We start from the raw sequence: 12,697 nt of genomic DNA, 5'->3' as shown, positions 1-12,697 counted from the left end.
CCATCACTCTGTTTTCTCGTGCAAATGTGTATAGCCTATACAAATGCTGCACAACATGAGCTCATGAGCTCTCATGAAGTGTTTGATTAGATTTTCAAATACATTTGCATTGATGTCAGAGTGATTAGAGGGACACTAGAGTGCTGAGTAACGGACAATTAGCAAATTTGAAAGGCTACTAATGACCATCAGCAACATCCAAGCTTGGCTTGGATGACTTAACGGTCATGTGGAATTTGACTGCCTTCATGACTCGTGACCGCCGGTAATACGGTGACCGCAACAGCCCTAAGTGAGACTCACAATCATGTCTGTCTGCTCTCTTTTCAGTCTGTAGAGCGTCAAGATAACGTGTATGTTTATTTCAGAGTAGTTAAGCATGTAAAAATACAACAATTATCTCTTCAATGCCAGGCTTGTGTAAGTGTTATCATCTGTCCCATCTCTCCCGTGTGTGTGTGTGTGTGTGTAGGACATTTGTGAGGACATCTCGGACCATGTGGAGCAGATCCATGCATTGCTGGAGACAGAGTTCTCCTTGAAGCTGCTGTCCTACTCTGTGAACATCATTGTGGATATCCGCAGTGTGCAGCTCCTGTGGCACCAGCTCCGTGTCTCTGTCCTGGTACTGAAGGAGAGGCTGCTGCAGGGCCTCCAGGACTCTAACGGAAACTACACCCGACAGACAGACATCCTGCAAGCCTTCTCCCAGGACCACCACCAGGTTAATAATTAACAGCATCCCTAACATGGCATGTGCTTTACACAACTCTCGCTATCCTACAATGAACATGAAAACTTTTCAGGTTTCAATGATTTATTGAATAGGCATAAGCACAAAAAACAACATAGCATAGTAGTAGCATATTAAACAATTGATTGAAAGATGCATTTGTACAGTATGATATTCACTTCATTTAGGGAAATAAGAGTACATACTGTATTATGCAATTTTACACTTGACGCTGTGACCCACTCTACCAAATATTGTTCTTAGTGGCTTGACACCAACAATATTACTCTACCAAATAACATCAGACTGTTATAACACAACTTAAACAGAGACAGTATACAGTGTGGGAATCTTATTTCTCACAGGTCCAATGCAGTGGAATGGAACATACCTTGTCATTCCATACCGATAGTGGGGTTGATCGGTGGCTATTGAATTCCACACAATCCTGGTCCCCAAGGTTATTAGGCTGTCCGTCCCTGTGGTCAGTGGTGTGCCGTCCACCCACTTCCAGATCCCCTCAGTCTCTAAATCAGACAGACCAATCCAGACATACTCCTGCATTAATTCCGTTGATAAATCTCTGATCCTCTTCATTATTAACGATCACCAGGTCTGCTCCTCTCTCTCTGCAGTCCTGTCTGCTCTCAGCCCAGAATTTCTTCTCAGAAGAGACACCATAACTACTAGTCTTAAAGATTCTCCATCCTTGTGGATAGGATCCTCTAATAATCATATCCAATCTTTCTATCTCTCTCTGTAACTGGTCTTTCTCTCTCTGTAACTGGTCTTTCTCTCTCTGTAACTGGTCTCTCTCTCTCTGTAACTGGTCTCTCTCTCTGTAACTGGTCTTTCTCTCTCTGTAACTAGTCTTTCTCTCTCTGTAACTGGTCTTTCTCTCTCTGTAACTGGTCTTTCTCTCTCTGTAACTGGTCTTTCTCTTTCTGTACCTGGTCTTTCTCTCTCTGTAACTGGTCTCTCTCTCTGTAACTGGTCTTTCTCTCTCTGTAACTGGTCTTTCTCTCTCAGTAACTGGTCTCTCTCTCTGTAACTGGTCTCTCTCTCTGTAACTGGTCTTTCTCTCTCTGTAACTGGTCTCTCTCTCTGTAACTGGTCAATCTCTCTCTGTAACTGGTCTTTCTCTCTCTAACTGGTCTTTCTCTCTCTGTAACTGGTCTCTCTCTCTGTAAATGGTCTTTCTCTGTGTAACTGGTCTTTCTCTCTCTGTAACTGATCTCTATCTCTGTAACTGTTCTTTCTCTCTCTGTAACTGGTCTCTCTCTCTCTGTAACTGGTCTTTCTCTCTGTAACTGGTCTTTCTCTCTGTAACTAGTCTTTCTCTCTGTAACTGGTCTCTCTCTGTAACTGGTCTTTCTCTCTCTGTAACTGGTCTCTCTCTCTGTAACTGGTCAATCTCTCTCTGTAACTGGTCTTTCTCTCTCTGTAACTGGTCTTTCTCTCTCTGTAACTGGTCTCTCTCTCTGTACCTGGTCTTTCTCTCTCTGTAACTGGTCTCTCTCTCTGTAACTGGTCTTTCTCTCTCTAACTGGTCTTTCTCTCTCTGTAACTGGTCTCTCTCTCTGTAACTGGTCTCTCTCTCTGTAACTGGTCTCTCTCTCTGTAACTGGTCTCTCTCTCTGTAACTGGTCTTTCTCTCTCTGTAACTGGTCTTTCTCTCTCAGTAACTGGTCTCTCTCTCTGTAACTGGTCTCTCTCTGTAACTGGTCTTTCTCTCTCTGTAACTGGTCTTTCTCTCTCTGTAACTGGTCTTTCTCTCTCAGTAACTGGTCTCTCTCTCTGTAACTGGTCTCTCTCTCTGTAACTGGTCTTTCTCTCTCTGTAACTGGTCTTTCTCTCTCTGTAACTGGTCTTCCTCTCTCTGTAACTGGTCTCTCTCTGTAACTGGTCTTTCTCTCTCTGTAACTGGTCTTTCTCTCTCTGTAACTGGTCTCTCTCTCTGTAACTGGTCTTTCTCTCTCTAACTGGTCTTTCTCTCTCTGTAACTGGTCTCTCTCTCTGTAACTGGTCTTTCTCTCTCTGTAACTGGTCTTTCTCTCTCAGTAACTGGTCTCTCTCTCTGTAACTGGTCTCTCTCTCTGTAACTGGTCTTTCTCTCTCTGTAACTGGTCTTTCTCTCTCTGTAACTGGTCTTTCTCTCTCAGTAACTGGTCTCTCTCTCTCTGTAACTGGTCTCTCTCTCTGTAACTGGTCTTTCTCTCTCTGCAACTGGTCTCTCTCTCTGTAACTGGTCTTTCTCTCTCTGTAACTGTCTCTGTTCTGTGTAGTTGGTCTTAAGGAGAGACACAGACTGTAACGTCTGGTTTTCTCTCTGGCTGATGTCCTTGTAGTAGTTGTAGGAGCGTAGTCTGATGAGAGTTGTCAGTAGGAGGCCACTCAGTAGACCCTGTTCCACCACAGCCAGGGTGCCGCGCCTCCGCTCGCCTCGCACCTCGCTTTACTCTTCCAGACTCAGATCGAGTTGAACCCCGATTCTCTGACCCACTGTCTGGTGACCCCAGGTCTGTAGTCTGAACAAGCGTTTAAATCATTGCACGTCTCCCCCGACTGAGGATAATTCACCCGACGGCTTCTCGTAGTGTCAGGGCTGGCGAACACATCGTCAGACATCTCCTTCTTTTTAGATCAAATACTCTGTGTGAGTGTAGGTGTTTTGTCTTTGTCTGGGGGTATCTGTTTCTGTCCTCTGTATGGTGATCAGAGCAGTACTTATATACTGCGTCTTGTGAAATAGATATCATTAGAGTCTCGCCATCTGCTAAATGACCAAAATATCACATGTAAATGTAATATTGGTATATCTATAAATAAAAGTACTTTGGTCTTTTTCTTTTCAAGTGGGAAGTCCAGCTCTTCACACCTTTTTTTCCCTCTCTGTTCAAGTTCCTATTTTAAGTGTTGTGGACCATTCGTGTGATAACTTGTCTTTACAGCAGAGATGGGTTTGATGTTTTTGAACTCATAATAACAAAGATAAGCTCCTAAGAGAGCAACAGTCTTGTTTAGAATTTGAAAGGCTTAGCTTTTGGTAAATTTCAGTTTGGGAGACTAACTCCCACACACTGTGTACACAACACACCAGGTAAACACAAAGAAAAATATTGCCCCATTACACATCACGGTGTCGAGACTTAAATATTTAGACACAAGTTCACTTTGTAAAGATAAAGGAGACTGAAGTCAGAGCTAATAGCTTCAATACAGAGTGCTCGGGGTACAAGCAGTCACACCTAGATGCATAGACTAGTACAAAGTGAAACTTCCTTGGTCTAGAGATTTTATACATTGATTTAATTAAGTATACATTCATTGCTTTACTGTCACAATTATGCAAATTCTTTCTGTCATAAACATTAGTTTCTTGCCAAAGGGGTGAACTTTAATCACAGCTTTGGTTTTGATGCCTCGTATGGTAAATGCTTTAAGTACAATTTCAGGAGGTTTGTGGTTAGCTTCTCGAGATTTGCAGCTTCAAATATGGTACTTGTGTAAAGGCCATGTCTATAGTATACTACAAAATTCTAGAGTAAGCATTATAGAATTAGATGTACAGTACACAGACCATTACACAAGTACCCAATTGGATGTGCCCTTGGATGTGCCCTTGGATGTACTCCTAGAGGTAACATTAATAGTATGCATGTCAATCTCTCATGGCTCAAAGTGGAGGAGAGATTGACTTCATCACTACTTGTACATGTTGAATGCACCAAGCTGCCTGTTTGAACTACCGGCACACGGCTCAGACACCCATGCATACCCCACGAGACATGCCACCAGAGGTCTCTTCACAGTCCTCAAGTCCATAACAGACTATGGGAGGCACACAGTGCTACATACAGCCATGATTCCCGATTGGCGCAGCGGTCTATTCTAAGGCACTGCATTTCAGTGGTAGACGTGTCACTACAGACCCTGGTTCGTTTCCAGGCAGTATCACAACCAGCCATGATTGGGAGTCCCATAGGGCGGTGCATAATTGGCCCAGCGTTGTCTGGGTTAGGGTTTGGCTGGGGTAGGCCGTCATTGTAAATAGGAATTTGTTCTTAACTGACTTGCCTAGTTAAATAAATAAAATTAAAATACGTGGAACTATATTCCACATCAAGTAACTAATTCAAACAGTAAAACATAGGCACAAACACATGCATACACACACACGATAACATACGCACTATACAGTGCCTTGCGAAAGTATTCATCCCTCCCCCCTTTTGAGGGGTTTGTATCATTTGATTTACACAACATACACAACAACATACACAACTACACGTCGAAGATGCAAAATATGTTTTATTGTGAAACAAACAAGAAATAAGACAAAAACAACAGAACTTGAGTGTGCATAACTATTCACCCCCCCCCCCCCCCCAAAGTCAATACTTTGTAGTGTCTCTTGGGGTATCTCTATAAGATTGGCACATCTAGCCACTGGGATTTTTGCCCATTCTTCAAGGCAAAACTGCTCCAGCTCCTTCAACTAGGATCGGTTCAGCTGGTGTACAGCAATCTTTAAGTCATACCACAGATTCTCATTTGGATTGAGGTCTGGGCTTTGACTAGGCCATTCCAAGACATTTACATGTTTTCCCTTAAACCACTCGAGTGTTGCTTTAGCAGCATGCTTTGGGTCATTGTCCTGCTGGAAGGTGAACCTCCGTCCCAGTCTCAAATCTCTGGAAGACTGAAACAGGTTTCCCTCAAGAATTTCCCTTTATTTAGCGCCATCCATCATTCGTTCAATTCTGACCAGTTTCCCAGTCCCTGCCGATGAAAAACATCCCCGCAGCATGATGCTGCCAACACCATGCTTCAATGGAGTTCTTGGGGTGATGAGAGGTGTTGGGTTTGCACCAGACATAGCATTGTAGTTGATGGCCAAAAAGCTCAATTGACCAGAGTACCTTCTTCCATATGTTTGGGGAGTCTCCCACACGCCTTTTGGCAAACACCAAACGTGTTTGCTTATTTTTTTCTTTAAGCGATGGCTTTTTTCTGGCCACACTTCCGTAAAGCCCAGCTCTGTAGAGTGTACGGCTTAAAGTGGCCCTATGGACAGATACTCCAATCTCCGCTGTGAAGCTTTGCAGCTCCTTCAGGGTTATCTTTGCTCTCTTTGTTTCCTCTCTGATTAATGCCCTCCTTGCCTGGTCTGTGAGTTTGGTGGGCGGCCCTCTCTTGGCAGGTTTGTTGTCGTGCCATATTCTTTCAATTTTTTAATAATAGATTTAATGGTGCTCTGTGGAATGTTCAAAGTTACGGATATTTTTTTATAACCCAACCCTGATCTGTACTTCTCCACAACTTTGTCCCTGACCTGTTTGGAGAGCTCCTTGGTCTTCATGGTGCCACTTGCTTGGTGGTGTTACAGACTCTGGGGCATTTCAGAACAGGTGTATATATACTGAGATCATGTGACAGATCATGTGACACTTAGATTGCACACAGCTGGACTTGTTTAACTAATTATGTGACTTCTGAAGGTAATTGGTTGCACCAGATCTTATTTAGGGGCCTCATAGCAAAGGGGGTGAATACATATGCACGTACAAATTTTCCGTTTTTTTGTATTTTTTTAAAATTTCATTTAAAAAGTTATTTTTTTCATTTCACTTCACCAATTTGGACTATTTTATGTATGTCCATTACATGAAATCCAAATAAAAATCTGTTTAAATTACAGGTTGTAATGCAACAAAATAAGAAAAACACCAAGGGGATGAATACTTTTGCAAGGCACTGTAACACACACGTTATAGATATGTGGTAGTGGAGTTGGGGCCTGAGGGCACATACTTAATGTGTTGGGAAATCTGTTTTGAATGTATTGTAATGTTTCTAAAATTGTATAACTGCTTTAATTTTGCTGGACCCCAGGAAGAGTAGCTGCTGCCTAGGCAGCTGCCTAATGAATACAAAAACACGATTGAGGAATACTACAGTGTGGATGTCACGAGTCCGACCGAGGGTGGCTTCCCTTCCCGGTTGGGTGGCGCTCGGCGGTCGCCGTCACCGGCCTATTAGCTGCCACTGATTGTCTTTCCTCCCCCTCCTTGTATGTTTATTGGTAGCACCAGTTTGTGATGATTAGTTGGGCTTCTTTAGACAGCCGGCCCGCCTGTTTGTTGTGCGGGATTATTCATTGTAACCTTCGGCTCTGTAGTAGAGGAACGTGTTTGTTCCTGGTCGTGCATTTTTCAGTTGTACATTTTTAATTCCCCTGGTTTGGGGCCATTATTATTGTGAGCACCCTGGTGCAATTAAAGAGCACAGCATTGCACTCTCTGTCTCCTGTGTTTGACTCCACACCCACGACACCCGGAGTATTACAGTGGAGTATAGGATTCTACAGTATACTACAGTTTCCTATAGAATTCTATAGCAAGTATTATAGTATTTTATAGTGAACTGAAGTCTTTTTTTATGGGTATTAAACTGTAGAGAAATTCAACTGAAGGGAAACAAACATTTAAAACCCGTTTAGCTAAGGTTGACGGTCTCAGCAGGCCTTATTCAATGATATTATTACAAAGAACAAAGAAAGGATGTGTGTGTCTGTGTGTGTTCACTGGATGTCCTGTCAATTGGTCATGCTGGTCTCTTCAGTTGTCCACTGGACATCCTGGCCTCTACAATAGGATAATCTTGTCACGACTTCTGCCGAAGTCGTTGCCTCTCTTTGTTCGGGCGGTGCTCGGCGTTCGACGTCACCGGTCTTCTAGCCATCATTGATCCATTTTTCATTTTCCATTGGTTTTGTCTTGTCTTCCTACACACCTGTTTTCAATCCCATTCATTACCTGTTGTGTATTTAACCCTCTGTTTCCCCTCATTCCTTTGTCAGAGATTGTTTTATTGTCAGTGTTGGGTCCTCGTACCCATGCTTGTTCATGTCTGTACTTTTAGAGTTATGGAGTGTTATGGAGCATATTCCGTGGACATTTATTAAAAGACTCCATTTACACTCCATTTTGACTCTCCTGCGCCTGACTTCCCTGCCACCTATACACACGGCGCTGATAAATCTTTTGGTCAATTTCAGTTTAGGAGACTACCCCCCCACACAGTGCATAAAACACAGGGGGAAAAGAGTAACATTTTGAGAGAAAAAAATATTTACACATTACAGCTTCTCTACTGTCTGTTCCATAAATAATGCACACCACATTGTGGCACATGTAGGAATTACTACAGATGAGGAATCCATGGGTGTGGAATATTATTTACTGTAGCATAGCAGACTCTTAAACGCTGACCAGACCGCTCGCATGTGTGAGCGCTGGACACCATATGTGAATTGATTGCCCCCCATCTATCTTCAGAGCTTGTGCTGCTAGGTGACCTAAACTGGGACATGCTTAACACCCCGGCCATCCTAAAATCTAAGCTTGATGCCCTCAATCTCACACAAATGATTAATGACCCACCAGCCACAACCCCAAATCTATAAACACGGGCACCTTCATAGATATCCTCCTATCCAACTTGCCCTCCAAATACACCTCCGCTGTTTTCAACCAAGATCTCAGTGATCACTGCCTCATTGCCTGCATCCGTAACGGGTCTGCGGTCAAACGACCACCCCTCATCACTGTCAAATGCTCCCTAAAACATTTCAGCGAGCAGGCCTTTCTAATCGACCTGGCCCAGGTATCATGGAAGGATATTGACCTCATCCCGTCAGTAGAGGATGCCTGGTTAATCTTTAAAAGTGCCTTCTTCACCATCTTCAATAAGCATGCCCCATTCAAAAAATATATAACCAGGAACAGATATAGCCCTTGGTTCTCTCCAGACCTGACTGCCCTTGACCAGCACAAAAACATATTGTGGCGTTCTGCATTAGCATTGAATAGCCCCCGTGATATGCAAGTTAGGAACAAATATACATAGGCAGTTAGGGTAGCTAAGGCTAGCTTTTTCAAGCAGAAATTTGCATTGTGTATCACAAACTCAAAAAAGTTCTGGGACACTGTTAAGTCCAAGGAGAATAAGTGCACCTCCTCGCAGCTGTCCACTGCACTGAGGCTAGGAAACACTGTCACCACCGATAAATCCACAATAATTGAGAATTTCAATAAGCATTTTTCTACGGCTGGCTATGCTTTCCACCTGGCTACCCCTACCCCGATCAACAGCCCTCCACCCCCCACAGCAACTCGCCCAAGCCTCCTCCATTTATCCTACACCCAAATCCAGATAGCTGATGTTCTGAAAGAGCTGCAAAATCTGGACCCCTACATATCAGCCGGGCTAGACAATCTGGACCCTCTCTTTCTAAAATGATCTGCAACCCCTATTACTAGCCTGTTCAACCTCTTTTTCGTATAGTCTGAGATTCCCATAGATTGGAAAGCTGCCCCGGCCATTCCCATCTTCAAAGGGGGAGACACTCTTGACCCAAACTGCTACAGACCTATATCTATCCTACCCTGCCTTTCTTAGGTCTTCGAGAGCCAAGTTAACAAACAGATTACCAACCATTTCGAATCCGACCATACCTTCTCCGCTATGCAATCTGGTTTCAGAGCTAGTCATGGGTGCACCTCAGCCAAGGCTGAGGCCAAGGCTTTTGACTCACATTCTTATCGGCAGACACAGCAGCCTTGGTTTCTCAAATGATTGCCTCACCTGGTTCAACAACTACTTCTCTGATAGAGTTCGGTGTGTCAAATCGGAGGCCCTGTTGTCCGGACCTCTGGCAATCTCTATGGGGGTGCCACAGGGTTCAATTCTCGGGCCGACACTCTTCTCTGTATACATCAATGATGTCGCTCTTGCTGCTGGTGATTCTCTTATCCACCTCTACACATACAACCCCATTCTGTATACCACTGGCCCTTCTTTGGACACTGTGTTAACTCACCTCCAGACGAGCTTCAATGCCATACAACTTTCCTTCCATGGCCTCCAACTGCTCTTAAATGCAAGTAAAACTAAATGCATCTTCAACCGATCGCTGTCCGCACCTGCCCACCTGTCCAGCATCACCACTCTGGACGGTTCTGACTTAGAATATGTGGACAACTACAAATACCTAGGTGTCTGGTTAGACTGTAAACTCTCCTTCCAGACTCACATTAAGCATCTCCAATCCAAAATTAAATCTAGAATCGGCTTCCTATTTCGCAACAAAGCACCCTTCACTCATGCTGCCAAACATACCCTTGTAAAACTGACCATCCTACCGATGCTCGACTTCGGCGACGTCATTTACAAAATAGCCTCCAACACTCTACTCAACAAATTGGATGCAGTCTATCACAGTGCCATCCGTTTTGTCGAAGCGGATCCTGTGTTCTGCCTTCCATCCAGGACAACGGAATGGATCCCAGCCTGCGACCCAAAACAAAGACGTCGTAAAAGAGGGAAACGAAGCAGTCTTCTAGTCAGGCTCCGGAGACGGGCACATCGTGCACCACTCCCTAGCATACTACTCGCCAATGTCCAGTCTCTTGACAACAAGGTTGATGAAATACGAACAAGGGTAGCATTCCAGAGGGACATCAGAGACTGTAACGTTCTTTGCTTCACGGAAACATGGGTCACTCGAGAGACGCTAACGGAATCGGTGCAGCCAGCTAGTTTCTTCACGCATCGCGCCGACAGAAACAAACAGCTTTCTGGTGAGAAGAGGGGCGGGGGCGTATGCCTTATGATTAACGAGACGTGATGTGACCACAACAACAACTCAAGTCCTTCTGTTCACCTGGCTTAGAATTCCTCACAATCAAATGTCGTCCGCATTATCTACCAAGGGAATTCTCTTCGATTATAATCACAGCCGTATATATTCCCCCCAAAGCAGACACATCGATGGCCCTGAACAAACTTTATTTGACTCTTTGCAAACTGGAAACCACATATCCTGAGGCTACATTCATTGTAGCTGGGGATTTTAACAAGGCTAATCTGAAAACAAGACTCCCTAAATTGTATCAGCATAATCGATTGCGCAACCAGGGCTGGTAAAACCTTGGATCAATGCTATTTTAACTTCCGCGACGCATATAAGGCCCTCCCCCACCCTCCTTTCGGAAAAGCTGACCACGACTCCATTTTGTTGCTTCCTGCCTACAGACAGAAACTAAAACAAGAAGCTCCCGCGCTCAGGTCTGTTCAACGCTGGTCCGACCAATCTGACGTAGAGTCACAATTCAACTGCTCAGACACAAGAGGTATGTGGCAGGGTCTACAGTCAATCACGGATTACAAAAATAAAACCAGCCCCGTCACGGACCAGGATGTCTTGCTCCCAGGCAGACTAAATCACTTTTTGCCTGCTTTGAGGACAATAAAGTGCCACTGACACGACCCGCTACCAAAACCTGCGGACTCTCCATCACTGCAGCCGACGCGAGGAAAACATTTAAACGTGTTAACCCTCGCAAGGCTGCAGGCCCAGACGGCATCCCCAGCCGCGTCCTCAGAGCATGCACAGACCAGCTGGCTGGTGTATTTACGGACATATTCAATCAATCCTTTTCCCAGTCTGCTGTTCTCTAATGCTTCAAGAGGGCCACCATTGTCCCTGTTCCCAAGAAAGGTAACTGAGCTAAACGACTACCGCCCCATAGCACTCACTTCTGTCATCATGAAGTGCTTTGAGAGACTAGTCAAGGACTATATCAGATGCAATCTCAACCACACTGCACACTGCCCTAACCCATCTGGACAAGAGGAATACCTATGTGAGAATGCTGTTCATGGACTACAGCTCGGCATTCAACACCATAGTACCCTCCAAGCTCGTCATCAAGCTTGAGACCCTGGGTCTCGACCCCGCCCTGTGCAACTGGGTACTGGACTTCCTGATGGGCCGCCCCCAGGTGGTGAGAGTAGGTAACAACATCTCCACCCCGCTGATCCTCAACACTGGGGCCCCACAGGGGGCGTTCTGAGCCCTCTCCTGCACTCCCTGTTCACCCATGACTGTGTGGCCATGCACGCCTCCAACTCAATCATCAAGTTTGCGGACGACACTACAGTGGTAGGCTTGATTACCAACAACGACGAGACGGCCTACAGGGAGGAGGTGAGGGCCCTCGGAGTGTGGTGTCAGAAAAATAACCTCACCAACAAAACAAAGGAGATGATTGTGGACTTCAGGAAACAGCAGAGGGAGCACCCCCCTATCCACATCGATGGGACAGTAGTGGAGAGGGTAGTAAGTTTTAAGTTCCTCAGCGTACACATCACGGACAAACTGAATTGGTCCACCCACACAGACAGAGTTGTGAAGGCCTCTTCAACCTCAGGAGGCTGAAGAAATTCGGCTTGTCACCAAAAGCACTCACAAACTTCTACAGATGCACAATCGAGAGCATCCTGTCGGGCTGTATCACCGCCTGGTACGGCAACTGCTCCGCCCACAACCGTAAGGCTCTCCAGAGGGTAGTGAGGTCTGCACAACGCATTACCGGGGGCAAACTACCTGCCCTCCAGGACACCTACACCACCCGATGTCACAGGAAGGCCATAAAGATCATCAAGGACAACAACCACCCGAGCCACTGCCTGTTGACCCCGCTATCATCCAGAAGGCGAGGTCAGTACAGGTGCATCAAAGCTGGGACCGAGAGACTGAAAAACAGCTTCTATCCCAAGGCCATCAGACTGTTAAACAGCCACCACTAACATTGAGTGGCCTCTGCCAACACACTGACTCAACTCTAGGCACTTTAATAATGGGAATTGATGGAAATGGATGTAAAATATATCACTAGCCACTTTAAACATGTAATGTTTACATACCCTACATTACTCATCTCATATGTATATGTATATACTGTACCCTATATCATCTACTGCCCGTCCAATTACCTCATCCCCATACTGTATTTATTTATTTCTTGCTCCTTTGCACCCCAGTATCCCCACTTGCACATTCATCTTCTGCACATCTACCATTCCAGTGTTTAATTGCTATATTGTAATTACTTTGCC

At 45.0% G+C, this 12,697-nt stretch overlaps 1 protein-coding gene across 1 annotated transcript in view; it reads left to right on the top strand.

The window, feature by feature from the left end:
• LOC116353317 (A-kinase anchor protein 6) overlaps positions 1–12,697 on the top strand; it is an 86,424-nt gene that overhangs the window by 56,306 nt on the left and 17,421 nt on the right. The window contains exon 3 of the mRNA XM_031787604.1: positions 473–724. Coding sequence (XP_031643464.1) covers positions 473–724 — 252 coding nt within the window. The remainder of the gene's footprint in view (positions 1–472; positions 725–12,697) is intronic.

The sequence above is a fragment of the Oncorhynchus kisutch genome, linkage group LG14 (assembly GCF_002021735.2).
Source record: "Oncorhynchus kisutch isolate 150728-3 linkage group LG14, Okis_V2, whole genome shotgun sequence".
Lineage (NCBI taxonomy): Eukaryota > Metazoa > Chordata > Actinopteri > Salmoniformes > Salmonidae > Oncorhynchus > Oncorhynchus kisutch.
The sequence above is the reverse complement of the archived record's forward strand: the minus strand, read 5'-3'. Positions and strand labels throughout refer to the sequence as shown.